The sequence below is a fragment of the Oncorhynchus kisutch genome, unplaced genomic scaffold, assembly GCF_002021735.2.
Source record: "Oncorhynchus kisutch isolate 150728-3 unplaced genomic scaffold, Okis_V2 scaffold722, whole genome shotgun sequence".
Taxonomy (NCBI): domain Eukaryota; kingdom Metazoa; phylum Chordata; class Actinopteri; order Salmoniformes; family Salmonidae; genus Oncorhynchus; species Oncorhynchus kisutch.
In genome coordinates, this window is record NW_022262667.1 from 320,001 (window position 1) to 340,000 (window position 20,000).

At 39.4% G+C, this 20,000-nt stretch overlaps 1 protein-coding gene across 1 annotated transcript in view; it reads right to left on the reverse strand.

The window, feature by feature from the left end:
* Positions 1 to 20,000, reverse strand: part of LOC109885662 (probable E3 ubiquitin-protein ligase HERC1) — a 211,746-nt gene that overhangs the window by 40,318 nt on the left and 151,428 nt on the right. The window contains 4 exon segments of the mRNA XM_031815997.1: positions 10 to 135; positions 391 to 456; positions 6,389 to 6,688; positions 7,608 to 7,781. Of these exon segments, the coding sequence (XP_031671857.1) occupies positions 10 to 135; positions 391 to 456; positions 6,389 to 6,688; positions 7,608 to 7,781 (666 nt within the window).

Genomic DNA, 20,000 nt, shown 5'->3' on the forward strand with positions numbered 1-20,000 from the left:
TCTGTCTACCTGTTGTGCCTGTGAGAAGGAGGGTGCGTTGGTGGGCACCAGGATGTTTCTGCCAGCCTCTGCCAGCTGTCCGTGTCGACCAGCTCCCCACAGAAACACATCACACTTCCCTCCCAGGTGCCAGTCCTGGAGACAACAGAAACACAGAGAGCTCATTGTCTGTCACAACAGAGGCCATTCAACATCTACTTTTACAACAGGACAACAACAACAACGAGTCTGGGATTATCACATTTCAATTCAACGTGTCTCTTCAAAGTGCCTGAACGACAAAAATGAAGTGTCCTACATGTAATAGATCTGTTCTAGAGACCTGAAACAAACGAGAAAACATAAACTAGACATAAAACATCAACTGAACCAACACTGAAGACATCTTACCTCAGGTCTGGAGGTGGCCCACGACATGATCTGTTCATCCATACCAGAACCCCATGTACTGTTGTCCTGTACAGAGAGAGTTTTCATCTATACCAGAACCACATGTACTGTTGTCCTGTACAGACAAGAGAGTTTTCATCCATACCAGAACCACATGTACTGTTGTCCTGTACAGACAAGAGAGTTTTCATCCATACCAGAACCACATGTACTGTTGTCCTGTACAGACAAGAGAGTTTTCATCCATACCAGAACCACATGTACTGTTGTCCTGTACAGAGAGAGTTTTCATCTATACCAGAACCACATGTACTGTTGTCCTGTACAGAGAGAGTTTTCATCCATACCAGAACCACATGTACTGTTGTCCTGTACAGACAAGAGAGTTTTAATCCATACTAGAACCACATGTACTGTTGTCCTGTACAGACAAGAGAGTTTTAATCCATACTAGAACCACATGTACTGTTGTCCTGTACAGAGGAGTATTCATTTATAGACACATATCAGCCTCTATCCCAAATGTTGGTTACATCTTAGAGAGACAAGTCAGCTTCTAGCCCAAATGTTGGTTATATCTTAATATCTTAGAGAGACAAGTCAGCTTGGAACAAAGACAGTAACACTGGGGGGGTTTCTTGCAGAGTAGATTTTAGTCGTACATTTTACATCTGTCTATAGTATTTCTGTCTATAGTATTTCTGTCTATAGTATTTCTGTCTATAGTATTTCTGCCTATAGTATTTCTGCCTATAGTATTTCTGTCTATAGTATTTCTGTCTATAGTATTTCTGTCTATAGTATTTCTGCCTATAGTATTTATGTCTATAGTATTTCTGTCTATAGTATTTCTGTCTATAGTATTTCTGTCTATAGTATTTCTGTCTATGGTATTTGATGCAGTATTTCTGCCTATAGTATTTGGTGCAGTATTTCTGTCTATACTATTTCTGTCTATAGTATTTGATGCAGTATTTCTGTCTATAGTATTTGGTGCAGTATTTCTGTATATAGTATTTCTGCCTATAGTATTTGGTGCAGTATTTCTGTCTATAGTATTTCTGCCTATAGTATTTGGTGCAGTATTTCTGTCTATAGTATTTCTGCCTATAGTATTTGGTGCAGTATTTCTGTCTATAGTATTTCTGCCTATAGTATTTGGTGCAGTATTTCTGTCTATAGTATTTCTGTCTATAGTATTTCTGCCTATAGTATTTGGTGCAGTATTTCTGTCTATAGTATTTCTGCCTATAGTATTTGTGCAGTATTTCTGTCTATAGTATTTCTGTCTATAGTATATGGTGCAGTATTTCTGTCTATAGTATTTCTGTCTATAGTATTTGGTGCAGTATTTCTGTCTATAGTATTTCTGCCTATAGTATTTGGTGCAGTATTTCTGTCTATAGTATTTGGTGCAGTATTTCTGTCTATAGTATTTCTGCCTATAGTATTTGGTGCAGTATTTCTGTCTATAGTATTTCTGTCTATAGTATTTCTGTCTATAGTATTTCTGTCTATAGTATTTGGTGCAGTATTTCTGTCTATAGTATTTCTGTCTATAGTATTTGGTGCAGTATTTCTGCCTATAGTATTTGGTGCAGTATTTCTGTCTATAGTATTTCTGCCTATAGTATTTGGTGCAGTATTTCTGTCTATAGTATTTCTGTCTATAGTATTTGGTGCAGTATTTCTGTCTATAGTATTTGGTGCAGTATTTCTGCCTATAGTATTTGGTGCAGTATTTCTGTCTATAGTATTTCTGTCTATAGTATTTCTGCCTATAGTATTTGGTGCAGTATTTCTGTCGATAGTATTTCTGTCTATAGCATTTCTGCCTATAGTATTTGGTGCAGTATTTCTGTCTATAGTATTTCTGTCTATAGTATTTCTGCCTATAGTATTTGGTGCAGTATTTCTGTCTATAATATTTCTGCCTATAGTATTTGGTGCAGTATTTCTGTCTATAATATTTCTGCCTATAGTATTTGGTGCAGTATTTCTGTCTATAGTATTTCTGCCTATAGTATTTGGTGCAGTATTTCTGTCTATAGTATTTGGTGCAGTATTTCTGTCTATAGTATTTCTGTCTATAGTATTTCTGTCTATAGTATTTCTGTCTATAGTATTTCTGCCTATAGTATTTGGTGCAGTATTTCTGTCTATAGTATTTCTGCCTATAGTATTTGGTGCAGTATTTCTGTCTATAGTATTTCTGTCTATGGTATTTGATGCAGTATTTCTGCCTATAGTATTTGGTGCAGTATTTCTGTCTATACTATTTCTGTCTATAGTATTTGATGCAGTATTTCTGTCTATAGTATTTGGTGCAGTATTTCTGTATATAGTATTTCTGCCTATAGTATTTGGTGCAGTATTTCTGTCTATAGTATTTGGTGCAGTATTTCTGTCTATAGTATTTCTGCCTATAGTATTTGGTGCAGTATTTCTGTCTATAGTATTTCTGCCTATAGTATTTGGTGCAGTATTTCTGTCTATAGTATTTCTGTCTATAGTATTTCTGTCTATAGTATTTCTGCCTATAGTATTTGGTGCAGTATTTCTGTCTATAGTATTTCTGCCTATAGTATTTGTGCAGTATTTCTGTCTATAGTATTTCTGTCTATAGTATATGGTGCAGTATTTCTGTCTATAGTATTTCTGCCTATAGTATTTGGTGCAGTATTTCTGTCTATAGTATTTCTGCCTATAGTATTTGGTGCAGTATTTCTGTCTATAGTATTTGGTGCAGTATTTCTGTCTATAGTATTTCTGCCTATAGTATTTGGTGCAGTATTTCTGTCTATAGTATTTGGTGCAGTATTTCTGTCTATAGTATTTCTGTCTATAGTATTTCTGTCTATAGTATTTGGTGCAGTATTTCTGTCTATAGTATTTGGTGCAGTATTTCTGTCTATAGTATTTCTGTCTATAGTATTTGGTGCAGTATTTCTGCCTATAGTATTTGGTGCAGTATTTCTGTCTATAGTATTTCTGCCTATAGTATTTGGTGCAGTATTTCTGTCTATAGTATTTCTGTCTATAGTATTTGGTGCAGTATTTCTGTCTATAGTATTTGGTGCAGTATTTCTGCCTATAGTATTTGGTGCAGTATTTCTGTCTATAGTATTTCTGTCTATAGTATTTCTGCCTATAGTATTTGGTGCAGTATTTCTGTCGATAGTATTTCTGTCTATAGCATTTCTGCCTATAGTATTTGGTGCAGTATTTCTGTCTATAGTATTTCTGTCTATAGTATTTCTGCCTATAGTATTTGGTGCAGTATTTCTGTCTATAGTATTTCTGCCTATAGTATTTGGTGCAGTATTTCTGTCTATAATATTTCTGCCTATAGTATTTGGTGCAGTATTTCTGTCTATAGTATTTCTGCCTATAGTATTTGGTGCAGTATTTCTGTCTATAGTATTTGGTGCAGTATTTCTGTCTATAGTATTTCTGTCTATAGTATTTCTGCCTATAGTATTTGGTGCAGTATTTCTGTCTATAGTATTTCTGTCTATAGTATTTCTGCCTATAGTATTTGGTGCAGTATTTCTGTCTATAGTATTTCTGCCTATAGTATTTGGTGCAGTATTTCTGTCTATAATATTTCTGCCTATAGTATTTGGTGCAGTATTTCTGTCTATAGTATTTCTGCCTATAGTATTTGGTGCAGTATTTCTGTCTATAGTATTTGGTGCAGTATTTCTGTCTATAGTATTTCTGTCTATAGTATTTCTGCCTATAGTATTTGGTGCAGTATTTCTGTCTATAGTATTTCTGCCTATAGTATTTGGTGCAGTATTTCTGTCTATAGTATTTCTGTCTATGGTATTTGATGCAGTATTTCTGCCTATAGTATTTGGTGCAGTATTTCTGTCTATACTATTTCTGTCTATAGTATTTGATGCAGTATTTCTGTCTATAGTATTTGGTGCAGTATTTCTGTATATAGTATTTCTGCCTATAGTATTTGGTGCAGTATTTCTGTCTATAGTATTTCTGCCTATAGTATTTGGTGCAGTATTTCTGTCTATAGTATTTCTGCCTATAGTATTTGGTGCAGTATTTCTTTCTATAGTATTTCTGCCTATAGTATTTGGTGCAGTATTTCTGTCTATATTATTTCTGTCTATAGTATTTCTGCCTATAGTATTTGGTGCAGTATTTCTGTCTATAGTATTTCTGCCTATAGTATTTGTGCAGTATTTCTGTCTATAGTATTTCTGTCTATAGTATATGGTGCAGTATTTCTGTCTATAGTATTTCTGCCTATAGTATTTGGTGCAGTATTTCTGTCTATAGTATTTCTGCCTATAGTATTTGGTGCAGTATTTCTGTCTATAGTATTTGGTGCAGTATTTCTGTCTATAGTATTTCTGCCTATAGTATTTGGTGCAGTATTTCTGTCTATAATATTTGGTGCAGTATTTCTGTCTATAGTATTTCTGTCTATAGTATTTCTGTCTATAGTATTTGGTGCAGTATTTCTGTCTATAGTATTTGGTGCAGTATTTCTGTCTATAGTATTTCTGTCTATAGTATTTGGTGCAGTATTTCTGCCTATAGTATTTGGTGCAGTATTTCTGTCTATAGTATTTCTGCCTATAGTATTTGGTGCAGTATTTCTGTCTATAGTATTTCTGTCTATAGTATTTGGTGCAGTATTTCTGTCTATAGTATTTGGTGCAGTATTTCTGCCTATAGTATTTGGTGCAGTATTTCTGTCTATAGTATTTCTGTCTATAGTATTTCTGCCTATAGTATTTGGTGCAGTATTTCTGTCGATAGTATTTCTGTCTATAGCATTTCTGCCTATAGTATTTGGTGCAGTATTTCTGTCTATAGTATTTCTGTCTATAGTATTTCTGCCTATAGTATTTGGTGCAGTATTTCTGTCTATAGTATTTCTGCCTATAGTATTTGGTGCAGTATTTCTGTCTATAATATTTCTGCCTATAGTATTTGGTGCAGTATTTCTGTCTATAGTATTTCTGCCTATAGTATTTGGTGCAGTATTTCTGTCTATAGTATTTGGTGCAGTATTCTGTCTATAGTATTTCTGTCTATAGTATTTCTGTCTATAGTATTTCTGTCTATAGTATTTGGTGCAGTATTTCTGTCTATAGTATTTCTGTCTATAGTATTTCTGCCTATAGTATTTGGTGCAGTATTTCTGTCTATAGTATTTCTGCCTATAGTATTTGGTGCAGTATTTCTGCCTATAGTATTTGGTGCAGTATTTCTGTCTATAGTATTTGGTGCAGTATTTCTGTCTATAGTATTTCTGTCTATAGTATTTGGTGCAGTATTTCTGTCTATAGTATTTGGTGCAGTATTTCTGTCTATAGTATTTCTGCCTATAGTATTTGGTGCAGTATTTCTGTCTATATTATTTCTGCCTATAGTATTTGGTGCAGTATTTCTGTCTATATTATTTCTGTCTATAGTATTTCTGCCTATAGTATTTGGTGCAGTATTTCTGTCTATAGTATTTCTGCCTATAGTATTTGTGCAGTATTTCTGTCTATAGTATTTCTGTCTATAGTATTTGGTGCAGTATTTCTCAAGTTAAAATAAAACGCGTGCTGTGTTTCCTTGTGTAAATCCGCTGTGATGCGGGTGCAGGTCTGTCTGTTCCGCACTCGGATTGGACAGAGCGCAATCACCTCACCTGTTAATTAATCCAGCATTATTGGACAAAGTGGGCATTGTGGAAATCAAAACCCAACCCCTCAAGTCCTGACCAACTCTTGTACTCAAATTTACAGAACTCTTGTTTTTGGAAAAATACTGACTTTACGGACCAAAAATAAACCTACTTACACTTTTTTAGGAAATTTTTGGGGTATTGACTAATATGGATGTTATATATTATGTATAATATTATGTTATATAAGGTGTTTTCAACCAGAGAAGTTGGTTCCACAGTTCAGTTGTCCTTTTAAAGATCCACTCCGTCAGAGCTACAGAGGTTCATTGTCTTCTGTAGAAACCTCACCATGAGAAGGACCATCTCCTCCTTGGGTACAGGCTCCAGGTCGGGAACAGCAAAGGCCTCTGGGAACGTGTTGCCCCGAGCCAGGGCCTCGGCTGCCTTCACCGTGGTGGAGAAGCAGTCTAGCCACGCCCACTCGCCGGGTGACCAAGTACAGGTGGCTGGCTCCAGGGGACAGAGGCGGAGGTGGGGGGGGACGGGAGGGGAACATAGGAGCTGATCCAGGTGTAACCCCACGGCCAAGGAGGCCAGGCACTGCATGTATGGGCTGTGGACTAGCTGTTCTCCACACACTACGTGGGGCTGGAAAACCAAACAGGAAGTACACATTTACACTTGGGTGTAATAACATATGTTATGGTAACCGCTGACTACGATAACCAACTACGATTAAAAAAGGAAGTAGGTAGGCTTTTAGACAGTTATGATCGATTACCTTGGAATGAAACTGGGCTGTCATTTACTTTCAAATAACACACACACACACACACACACAGAGAAACAGGCAGACACACACACACACACACAGAGAAACAGGCAGACACACACACACACACACAGAGAGAGACAGGCAGACACACACACACACACACAGAGAAACAGGCAGACACACACACACACACAGAGAGAAACAGGCAGACACACACACACACACACACACACACAGAGAAACAGGCAGACACACACACACACACACACACACACACACACACACACACACACACACACACACACACACACACACACACACACACACACACACACACACACACAGAGAAACAGGCAGACAGACACACACACACACACACACACACACACACACACACACAGAGAAACAGGCAGACACACACACACACACACACACACACACACACACACACACACACACACACACACACACACAGAGAAACAGGCAGACACACACACACAGACACACACACATAGAGAAACAGGCAGACACACACACACACACACACACACACACAGAGAAACAGGCAGACACACACACACACACACACACACACACACACACACACACACACACACACACACACACAGAGAAACAGGCAGACACACACACACAGACACACAGACACACACACACAGAGAAACAGGCAGACACACACACACACACACACACACAGACACGCGCACACACACACACAGACGCACACACACACACAGACACACACACACACACACACACACACACACACAGTACCTTCTCGTATGAGTACTGCTCCTGCAGCATAACAGGCAGCCTCTCCAGGAAGGCTCTCATGCACGGAGCCATGTTCAATCCCACAACCCCCTGCTTCTTCAGCGCCGTCCGGCAGGTGGCTAGCACCTGGTGAGAGGACATGAAGTCTGTCGAGCAGTTCACCACCAACACATCCTGAGGACAAAGACAACAACAGAACCATGAAAGTCGGCCGAGAGTCAAATACATACAAGAAGCCGATTTAAACTGTACTGCAGTATCCTTGAGTCAGTCCATACTGTAGTATCCTTTAGTCAGAGTTGAGTCAGTCCATACTGTAGTATCCTTTAGTCAGAGTTGAGTCAGTCCATACTGTAGTATCCTCTAGTCAGAGTTGAGTCAGTCCATACTGTAGTATCCTTTAGTCAGTCCATACTGTAGTATCCTTTAGTCAGAGTTGAGTCAGTCCATACTGTAGTATCCTTTAGTCAGTCCATACTGTAGTATCCTTTAGTCAGAGTTGAGTCAGTCTATACTGTAGTATCCTTTAGTCAGAGTTGAGTCAGTCCATACTGTAGTATCCTTTAGTCAGAGTTGAGTCAGTCCATACTGTAGTATCCTTTAGTCAGAGTTGAGTCAGTCCATACTGTAGTATCCTCTAGTCAGAGTTGAGTCAGTCCATACTGTAGTATCCTTTAGTCAGAGTTGAGTCAGTCTATACTGTAGTGTCCTTTAGTCAGAGTTGAGTCAGTCCATACTGTAGTATCCTTTAGTCAGAGTTGAGTCAGTCCATACTGTAGTATCCTTTAGTCAGTCCATACTGTAGTATCCTTTAGTCAGAGTTGAGTCAGTCCATAATGTAGTATCCTTTAGTCAGAGTTGAGTCAGTCTATACTGTAGTATCCTTTAGTCAGTCCATACTGTAGTATCCTTTAGTCAGAGTTGAGTCAGTCCATACTGTAGTATCCTTTAGTCAGTCCATACTGTAGTATCCTCTAGTCAGAGTTGAGTCAGTCCATACTGTAGTATCCTTTAGTCAGTCCATACTGTAGTATCCTCTAGTCAGAGTTGAGTCAGTCCATACTGTAGTATCCTTTAGTCAGAGTTGAGTCAGTCCATACTGTAGTATCCTTTAGTCAGAGTTGAGTCAGTCCATACTGTAGTATCCTTTAGTCAGAGTTGAGTCAGTCCATACTGTAGTATCCTTTAGTCAGTCCATACTGTAGTATCCTCTAGTCAGAGTTGAGTCAGTCCATACTGTAGTATCCTTTAGTCAGAGTTGAGTCAGTCTATACTGTAGTGTCCTTTAGTCAGAGTTGAGTCAGTCCATACTGTAGTATCCTTTAGTCAGAGTTGAGTCAGTCCATACTGTAGTATCCTTTAGTCAGTCCATACTGTAGTGTCCTTTAGTCAGAGTTGAGTCAGTCCATACTGTAGTATCCTTTAGTCAGAGTTGAGTCAGTCCATACTGTAGTATCCTTTAGTCAGAGTTGAGTCAGTCCATACTGTAGTATCCTTTAGTCAGTCCATACTGTAGTATCCTTTAGTCAGAGTTGAGTCAGTCCATACTGTAGTATCCTCTAGTCAGTCCATACTGTAGTATCCTCTAGTCAGAGTTGAGTCAGTCCATACTGTAGTATCCTTTAGTCAGTCCATACTGTAGTATCCTCTAGTCAGAGTTGAGTCAGTCTATACTGTAGTATCCTTTAGTCAGAGTTGAGTCAGTCCATACTGTAGTATCCTTTAGTCAGAGTTGAGTCAGTCCATACTGTAGTATCCTTTAGTCAGTCCATACTGTAGTATCCTCTAGTCAGAGTTGAGTCAGTCTATACTGTAGTATCCTTTAGTCAGAGTTGAGTCAGTCCATACTGTAGTGTCCTTTAGTCAGAGTTGAGTCAGTCCATACTGTAGTATCCTTTAGTCAGTCCATACTGTAGTATCCTTTAGTCAGAGTTGAGTCAGTCCATACTGTAGTATCCTTTAGTCAGAGTTGAGTCAGTCTATACTGTAGTATCCTTTAGTCAGAGTTGAGTCAGTCCATACTGTAGTATCCTTTAGTCAGAGTTGAGTCAGTCCATACTGTAGTGTCCTTTAGTCAGTCCATACTGTAGTATCCTTTAGTCAGAGTTGAGTCAGTCCATACTGTAGTATCCTTTAGTCAGTCCATACTGTAGTATCCTCTAGTCAGTTGAGTCAGTCCATACTGTAGTATCCTTTAGTCAGTCCATACTGTAGTATCCTCTAGTCAGAGTTGAGTCAGTCCATACTGTAGTATCCTTTAGTCAGTCCAAACTGTTGTATCCTTTAGTCAGAGTTGAGTCAGTCCATACTGTAGTATCCTCTAGTCAGAGTTGAGTCAGTCCATACTGTAGTATCCTTTAGTCAGAGTTGAGTCAGTCCATACTGTAGTATCCTTTAGTCAGTCCATACTGTAGTATCCTTTAGTCAGTCCATACTGTAGTATCCTTTAGTCAGTCCATACTGTAGTATCCTTTAGTCAGAGTTGAGTCAGTCCATACTGTAGTATCCTTTAGTCAGAGTTGAGTCAGTCCATACTGTAGTATCCTCTAGTCAGAGTTGAGACAGTCTATACTGTAGTATCCTTTAGTCAGTCCATACTGTAGTATCCTTTAGTCAGAGTTGAGTCAGTCCATACTGTAGTATCCTGTAGTCAGAGTTGAGTCAGTCCATACTGTAGTATCCTTTAGTCAGTCCATACTGTAGTATCCTCTAGTCAGAGTTGAGTCAGTCCATACTGTAGTATCCTTTAGTCAGAGTTGAGTCAGTCCATACTGTAGTATCCTTTAGTCAGAGTTGAGTCAGTCCATACTGTAGTATCCTTTAGTCAGAGTTGAGTCAGTCCATACTGTAGTATCCTTTAGTCAGTCCATACTGTAGTATCCTCTAGTCAGAGTTGAGTCAGTCCATACTGTAGTATCCTTTAGTCAGAGTTGAGTCAGTCTATACTGTAGTGTCCTTTAGTCAGAGTTGAGTCAGTCCATACTGTAGTATCCTTTAGTCAGAGTTGAGTCAGTCCATACTGTAGTATCCTTTAGTCAGTCCATACTGTAGTGTCCTTTAGTCAGAGTTGAGTCAGTCCATACTGTAGTATCCTTTAGTCAGAGTTGAGTCAGTCCATACTGTAGTATCCTTTAGTCAGAGTTGAGTCAGTCCATACTGTAGTATCCTTTAGTCAGTCCATACTGTAGTATCCTTTAGTCAGAGTTGAGTCAGTCCATACTGTAGTATCCTCTAGTCAGTCCATACTGTAGTATCCTCTAGTCAGAGTTGAGTCAGTCCATACTGTAGTATCCTTTAGTCAGTCCATACTGTAGTATCCTCTAGTCAGAGTTGAGTCAGTCTATACTGTAGTATCCTTTAGTCAGAGTTGAGTCAGTCCATACTGTAGTATCCTTTAGTCAGAGTTGAGTCAGTCCATACTGTAGTATCCTTTAGTCAGTCCATACTGTAGTATCCTCTAGTCAGAGTTGAGTCAGTCTATACTGTAGTATCCTTTAGTCAGAGTTGAGTCAGTCCATACTGTAGTGTCCTTTAGTCAGAGTTGAGTCAGTCCATACTGTAGTATCCTTTAGTCAGTCCATACTGTAGTATCCTTTAGTCAGAGTTGAGTCAGTCCATACTGTAGTATCCTTTAGTCAGAGTTGAGTCAGTCTATACTGTAGTATCCTTTAGTCAGAGTTGAGTCAGTCCATACTGTAGTATCCTTTAGTCAGAGTTGAGTCAGTCCATACTGTAGTGTCCTTTAGTCAGTCCATACTGTAGTATCCTTTAGTCAGAGTTGAGTCAGTCCATACTGTAGTATCCTTTAGTCAGTCCATACTGTAGTATCCTCTAGTCAGTTGAGTCAGTCCATACTGTAGTATCCTTTAGTCAGTCCATACTGTAGTATCCTCTAGTCAGAGTTGAGTCAGTCCATACTGTAGTATCCTTTAGTCAGTCCAAACTGTTGTATCCTTTAGTCAGAGTTGAGTCAGTCCATACTGTAGTATCCTCTAGTCAGAGTTGAGTCAGTCCATACTGTAGTATCCTTTAGTCAGAGTTGAGTCAGTCCATACTGTAGTATCCTTTAGTCAGAGTTGAGTCAGTCCATACTGTAGTATCCTTTAGTCAATCCATACTGTAGTATCCTCTAGTCAGAGTTGAGTCAGTCTATACTGTAGTATCCTTTAGTCAGAGTTGAGTCAGTCCATACTGTAGTGTCCTTTAGTCAGAGTTGAGTCAGTCCATACTGTAGTGTCCTTTAGTCAGTCCATACTGTAGTATCCTTTAGTCAGAGTTGAGTCAGTCCATACTGTAGTATCCTTTAGTCAGTCCATACTGTAGTATCCTCTAGTCAGTTGAGTCAGTCCATACTGTAGTATCCTTTAGTCAGTCCATACTGTAGTATCCTCTAGTCAGAGTTGAGTCAGTCCATACTGTAGTATCCTTTAGTCAGTCCAAACTGTTGTATCCTTTAGTCAGAGTTGAGTCAGTCCATACTGTAGTATCCTCTAGTCAGAGTTGAGTCAGTCCATACTGTAGTATCCTTTAGTCAGAGTTGAGTCAGTCCATACTGTAGTATCCTTTAGTCAGTCCATACTGTAGTATCCTTTAGTCAGTCCATACTGTAGTATCCTTTAGTCAGTCCATACTGTAGTATCCTTTAGTCAGAGTTGAGTCAGTCCATACTGTAGTATCCTTTAGTCAGAGTTGAGTCAGTCCATACTGTAGTATCCTCTAGTCAGAGTTGAGACAGTCTATACTGTAGTATCCTTTAGTCAGTCCATACTGTAGTATCCTTTAGTCAGAGTTGAGTCAGTCCATACTGTAGTATCCTGTAGTCAGAGTTGAGTCAGTCCATACTGTAGTATCCTTTAGTCAGTCCATACTGTAGTATCCTCTAGTCAGAGTTGAGTCAGTCCATACTGTAGTATCCTTTAGTCAGAGTTGAGTCAGTCCATACTGTAGTATCCTTTAGTCAGAGTTGAGTCAGTCCATACTGTAGTATCCTTTAGTCAGAGTTGAGTCAGTCCATACTGTAGTATCCTTTAGTCAGTCCATACTGTAGTATCCTCTAGTCAGAGTTGAGTCAGTCCATACTGTAGTATCCTTTAGTCAGAGTTGAGTCAGTCTATACTGTAGTGTCCTTTAGTCAGAGTTGAGTCAGTCCATACTGTAGTATCCTTTAGTCAGAGTTGAGTCAGTCCATACTGTAGTATCCTTTAGTCAGTCCATACTGTAGTGTCCTTTAGTCAGAGTTGAGTCAGTCCATACTGTAGTATCCTTTAGTCAGAGTTGAGTCAGTCCATACTGTAGTATCCTTTAGTCAGAGTTGAGTCAGTCCATACTGTAGTATCCTTTAGTCAGTCCATACTGTAGTATCCTTTAGTCAGAGTTGAGTCAGTCCATACTGTAGTATCCTCTAGTCAGTCCATACTGTAGTATCCTCTAGTCAGAGTTGAGTCAGTCCATACTGTAGTATCCTTTAGTCAGTCCATACTGTAGTATCCTCTAGTCAGAGTTGAGTCAGTCTATACTGTAGTATCCTTTAGTCAGAGTTGAGTCAGTCCATACTGTAGTATCCTTTAGTCAGAGTTGAGTCAGTCCATACTGTAGTATCCTTTAGTCAGTCCATACTGTAGTATCCTCTAGTCAGAGTTGAGTCAGTCTATACTGTAGTATCCTTTAGTCAGAGTTGAGTCAGTCCATACTGTAGTGTCCTTTAGTCAGAGTTGAGTCAGTCCATACTGTAGTATCCTTTAGTCAGTCCATACTGTAGTATCCTTTAGTCAGAGTTGAGTCAGTCCATACTGTAGTATCCTTTAGTCAGAGTTGAGTCAGTCTATACTGTAGTATCCTTTAGTCAGAGTTGAGTCAGTCCATACTGTAGTATCCTTTAGTCAGAGTTGAGTCAGTCCATACTGTAGTGTCCTTTAGTCAGTCCATACTGTAGTATCCTTTAGTCAGAGTTGAGTCAGTCCATACTGTAGTATCCTTTAGTCAGTCCATACTGTAGTATCCTCTAGTCAGTTGAGTCAGTCCATACTGTAGTATCCTTTAGTCAGTCCATACTGTAGTATCCTCTAGTCAGAGTTGAGTCAGTCCATACTGTAGTATCCTTTAGTCAGTCCAAACTGTTGTATCCTTTAGTCAGAGTTGAGTCAGTCCATACTGTAGTATCCTCTAGTCAGAGTTGAGTCAGTCCATACTGTAGTATCCTTTAGTCAGAGTTGAGTCAGTCCATACTGTAGTATCCTTTAGTCAGAGTTGAGTCAGTCCATACTGTAGTATCCTTTAGTCAATCCATACTGTAGTATCCTCTAGTCAGAGTTGAGTCAGTCTATACTGTAGTATCCTTTAGTCAGAGTTGAGTCAGTCCATACTGTAGTGTCCTTTAGTCAGAGTTGAGTCAGTCCATACTGTAGTATCCTTTAGTCAGTCCATACTGTAGTATCCTTTAGTCAGAGTTGAGTCAGTCCATACTGTAGTATCCTTTAGTCAGAGTTGAGTCAGTCTATACTGTAGTATCCTTTAGTCAGAGTTGAGTCAGTCCATACTGTAGTATCCTTTAGTCAGAGTTGAGTCAGTCCATACTGTAGTGTCCTTTAGTCAGTCCATACTGTAGTATCCTTTAGTCAGAGTTGAGTCAGTCCATACTGTAGTATCCTTTAGTCAGTCCATACTGTAGTATCCTCTAGTCAGTTGAGTCAGTCCATACTGTAGTATCCTTTAGTCAGTCCATACTGTAGTATCCTCTAGTCAGAGTTGAGTCAGTCCATACTGTAGTATCCTTTAGTCAGTCCAAACTGTTGTATCCTTTAGTCAGAGTTGAGTCAGTCCATACTGTAGTATCCTCTAGTCAGAGTTGAGTCAGTCCATACTGTAGTATCCTTTAGTCAGAGTTGAGTCAGTCCATACTGTAGTATCCTTTAGTCAGTCCATACTGTAGTATCCTTTAGTCAGTCCATACTGTAGTATCCTTAGTCAGTCCATACTGTAGTATCCTTTAGTCAGAGTTGAGTCAGTCCATACTGTAGTATCCTTTAGTCAGAGTTGAGTCAGTCCATACTGTAGTATCCTTTAGTCAGAGTTGAGTCAGTCCATACTGTAGTATCCTTTAGTCAGTCCATACTGTAGTATCCTTTAGTCAGTCCATACTGTAGTATCCTTTAGTCAGTCCAAACTGTTGTATCCTTTAGTCAGAGTTGAGTCAGTCCATACTGTAGTATCCTCTAGTCAGAGTTGAGTCAGTCCATACTGTAGTATCCTTTAGTCAGAGTTGAGTCAGTCCATACTGTAGTATCCTTTAGTCAGAGTTGAGTCAGTCCATACTGTAGTATCCTTTAGTCAATCCATACTGTAGTATCCTCTAGTCAGAGTTGAGTCAGTCTATACTGTAGTATCCTTTAGTCAGAGTTGAGTCAGTCCATACTGTAGTGTCCTTTAGTCAGAGTTGAGTCAGTCCATACTGTAGTGTCCTTTAGTCAGTCCATACTGTAGTATCCTTTAGTCAGAGTTGAGTCAGTCCATACTGTAGTATCCTTTAGTCAGTCCATACTGTAGTATCCTCTAGTCAGTTGAGTCAGTCCATACTGTAGTATCCTTTAGTCAGTCCATACTGTAGTATCCTCTAGTCAGAGTTGAGTCAGTCCATACTGTAGTATCCTTTAGTCAGTCCAAACTGTTGTATCCTTTAGTCAGAGTTGAGTCAGTCCATACTGTAGTATCCTCTAGTCAGAGTTGAGTCAGTCCATACTGTAGTATCCTTTAGTCAGAGTTGAGTCAGTCCATACTGTAGTATCCTTTAGTCAGTCCATACTGTAGTATCCTTTAGTCAGTCCATACTGTAGTATCCTTTAGTCAGTCCATACTGTAGTATCCTTTAGTCAGAGTTGAGTCAGTCCATACTGTAGTATCCTTTAGTCAGAGTTGAGTCAGTCCATACTGTAGTATCCTCTAGTCAGAGTTGAGACAGTCTATACTGTAGTATCCTTTAGTCAGTCCATACTGTAGTATCCTTTAGTCAGAGTTGAGTCAGTCCATACTGTAGTATCCTGTAGTCAGAGTTGAGTCAGTCCATACTGTAGTATCCTTTAGTCAGTCCATACTGTAGTATCCTCTAGTCAGAGTTGAGTCAGTCCATACTGTAGTATCCTTTAGTCAGAGTTGAGTCAGTCCATACTGTAGTATCCTTTAGTCAGAGTTGAGTCAGTCCATACTGTAGTATCCTTTAGTCAGAGTTGAGTCAGTCCATACTGTAGTATCCTTTAGTCAGTCCATACTGTAGTATCCTCTAGTCAGAGTTGAGTCAGTCCATACTGTAGTATCCTTTAGTCAGAGTTGAGTCAGTCTATACTGTAGTGTCCTTTAGTCAGAGTTGAGTCAGTCCATACTGTAGTATCCTTTAGTCAGAGTTGAGTCAGTCCATACTGTAGTATCCTTTAGTCAGTCCATACTGTAGTGTCCTTTAGTCAGAGTTGAGTCAGTCCATACTGTAGTATCCTTTAGTCAGAGTTGAGTCAGTCCATACTGTAGTATCCTTTAGTCAGAGTTGAGTCAGTCCATACTGTAGTATCCTTTAGTCAGTCCATACTGTAGTATCCTTTAGTCAGAGTTGAGTCAGTCCATACTGTAGTATCCTCTAGTCAGTCCATACTGTAGTATCCTCTAGTCAGAGTTGAGTCAGTCCATACTGTAGTATCCTTTAGTCAGTCCATACTGTAGTATCCTCTAGTCAGAGTTGAGTCAGTCTATACTGTAGTATCCTTTAGTCAGAGTTGAGTCAGTCCATACTGTAGTATCCTTTAGTCAGAGTTGAGTCAGTCCATACTGTAGTATCCTTTAGTCAGTCCATACTGTAGTATCCTCTAGTCAGAGTTGAGTCAGTCTATACTGTAGTATCCTTTAGTCAGAGTTGAGTCAGTCCATACTGTAGTGTCCTTTAGTCAGAGTTGAGTCAGTCCATACTGTAGTATCCTTTAGTCAGTCCATACTGTAGTATCCTTTAGTCAGAGTTGAGTCAGTCCATACTGTAGTATCCTTTAGTCAGAGTTGAGTCAGTCTATACTGTAGTATCCTTTAGTCAGAGTTGAGTCAGTCCATACTGTAGTATCCTTTAGTCAGAGTTGAGTCAGTCCATACTGTAGTGTCCTTTAGTCAGTCCATACTGTAGTATCCTTTAGTCAGAGTTGAGTCAGTCCATACTGTAGTATCCTTTAGTCAGTCCATACTGTAGTATCCTCTAGTCAGTTGAGTCAGTCCATACTGTAGTATCCTTTAGTCAGTCCATACTGTAGTATCCTCTAGTCAGAGTTGAGTCAGTCCATACTGTAGTATCCTTTAGTCAGTCCAAACTGTTGTATCCTTTAGTCAGAGTTGAGTCAGTCCATACTGTAGTATCCTCTAGTCAGAGTTGAGTCAGTCCATACTGTAGTATCCTTTAGTCAGAGTTGAGTCAGTCCATACTGTAGTATCCTTTAGTCAGAGTTGAGTCAGTCCATACTGTAGTATCCTTTAGTCAATCCATACTGTAGTATCCTCTAGTCAGAGTTGAGTCAGTCTATACTGTAGTATCCTTTAGTCAGAGTTGAGTCAGTCCATACTGTAGTGTCCTTTAGTCAGAGTTGAGTCAGTCCATACTGTAGTATCCTTTAGTCAGTCCATACTGTAGTATCCTTTAGTCAGAGTTGAGTCAGTCCATACTGTAGTATCCTTTAGTCAGAGTTGAGTCAGTCTATACTGTAGTATCCTTTAGTCAGAGTTGAGTCAGTCCATACTGTAGTATCCTTTAGTCAGAGTTGAGTCAGTCCATACTGTAGTGTCCTTTAGTCAGTCCATACTGTAGTATCCTTTAGTCAGAGTTGAGTCAGTCCATACTGTAGTATCCTTTAGTCAGTCCATACTGTAGTATCCTCTAGTCAGTTGAGTCAGTCCATACTGTAGTATCCTTTAGTCAGTCCATACTGTAGTATCCTCTAGTCAGAGTTGAGTCAGTCCATACTGTAGTATCCTTTAGTCAGTCCAAACTGTTGTATCCTTTAGTCAGAGTTGAGTCAGTCCATACTGTAGTATCCTCTAGTCAGAGTTGAGTCAGTCCATACTGTAGTATCCTTTAGTCAGAGTTGAGTCAGTCCATACTGTAGTATCCTTTAGTCAGTCCATACTGTAGTATCCTTTAGTCAGTCCATACTGTAGTATCCTTTAGTCAGTCCATACTGTAGTATCCTTTAGTCAGAGTTGAGTCAGTCCATACTGTAGTATCCTTTAGTCAGAGTTGAGTCAGTCCATACTGTAGTATCCTCTAGTCAGAGTTGAGACAGTCTATACTGTAGTATCCTTTAGTCAGTCCATACTGTAGTATCCTTTAGTCAGAGTTGAGTCAGTCCATACTGTAGTATCCTGTAGTCAGAGTTGAGTCAGTCCATACTGTAGTATCCTTTAGTCAGTCCATACTGTAGTATCCTCTAGTCAGAGTTGAGTCAGTCCATACTGTAGTATCCTTTAGTCAGAGTTGAGTCAGTCCATACTGTAGTATCCTTTAGTCAGAGTTGAGTCAGTCCATACTGTAGTATCCTTTAGTCAGAGTTGAGTCAGTCCATACTGTAGTATCCTTTAGTCAGTCCATACTGTAGTATCCTCTAGTCAGAGTTGAGTCAGTCCATACTGTAGTATCCTTTAGTCAGAGTTGAGTCAGTCTATACTGTAGTGTCCTTTAGTCAGAGTTGAGTCAGTCCATACTGTAGTATCCTTTAGTCAGAGTTGAGTCAGTCCATACTGTAGTATCCTTTAGTCAGTCCATACTGTAGTGTCCTTTAGTCAGAGTTGAGTCAGTCCATACTGTAGTATCCTTTAGTCAGAGTTGAGTCAGTCCATACTGTAGTATCCTTTAGTCAGAGTTGAGTCAGTCCATACTGTAGTATCCTTTAGTCAGTCCATACTGTAGTATCCTTTAGTCAGAGTTGAGTCAGTCCATACTGTAGTATCCTCTAGTCAGTCCATACTGTAGTATCCTCTAGTCAGAGTTGAGTCAGTCCATACTGTAGTATCCTTTAGTCAGTCCATACTGTAGTATCCTCTAGTCAGAGTTGAGTCAGTCTATACTGTAGTATCCTTTAGTCAGAGTTGAGTCAGTCCATACTGTAGTATCCTTTAGTCAGAGTTGAGTCAGTCCATACTGTAGTATCCTTTAGTCAGTCCATACTGTAGTATCCTCTAGTCAGAGTTGAGTCAGTCTATACTGTAGTATCCTTTAGTCAGAGTTGAGTCAGTCCATACTGTAGTGTCCTTTAGTCAGAGTTGAGTCAGTCCATACTGTAGTATCCTTTAGTCAGTCCATACTGTAGTATCCTTTAGTCAGAGTTGAGTCAGTCCATACTGTAGTATCCTTTAGTCAGAGTTGAGTCAGTCTATACTGTAGTATCCTTTAGTCAGAGTTGAGTCAGTCCATACTGTAGTATCCTTTAGTCAGAGTTGAGTCAGTCCATACTGTAGTGTCCTTTAGTCAGTCCATACTGTAGTATCCTTTAGTCAGAGTTGAGTCAGTCCATACTGTAGTATCCTTTAGTCAGTCCATACTGTAGTATCCTCTAGTCAGTTGAGTCAGTCCATACTGTAGTATCCTTTAGTCAGTCCATACTGTAGTATCCTCTAGTCAGAGTTGAGTCAGTCCATACTGTAGTATCCTTTAGTCAGTCCAAACTGTTGTATCCTTTAGTCAGAGTTGAGTCAGTCCATACTGTAGTATCCTCTAGTCAGAGTTGAGTCAGTCCATACTGTAGTATCCTTTAGTCAGAGTTGAGTCAGTCCATACTGTAGTATCCTTTAGTCAGAGTTGAATCAGTCCATACTGTAGTATCCTTTAGTCAGTCCATACTGTAGTATCCTTTAGTCAGTCCATACTGTAGTATCCTTTAGTCAGAGTTGAGTCAGTCCATACTGTAGTATCCTTTAGTCAGAGTTGAGTCAGTCCATACTGTAGTATCCTCTAGTCAGAGTTGAGACAGTCTATACTGTAGTATCCTTTAGTCAGTCCATACTGTAGTATCCTTTAGTCAGAGTTGAGTCAGTCCATACTGTAGTATCCTGTAGTCAGAGTTGAGTCAGTCCATACTGTAGTATCCTTTAGTCAGTCCATACTGTAGTATCCTCTAGTCAGAGTTGAGTCAGTCTATACTGTAGTATCCTTTAGTCAGAGTTGAGTCAGTCTATACTGTAGTATCCTTTAGTCAGAGTTGAGTCAGTCTATACTGTAGTGTCCTTTAGTCAGAGTTGAGTCAGTCCATACTGTAGTATCCTTTAGTCAGTCCATACTGTAGTATCCTTTAGTCAGTCCATACTGTAGTATCCTCTAGTCAGAGTTGAGTCAGTCCATACTGTAGTATCCTTTAGTCAGTCCATACTGTAGTATCCTCTAGT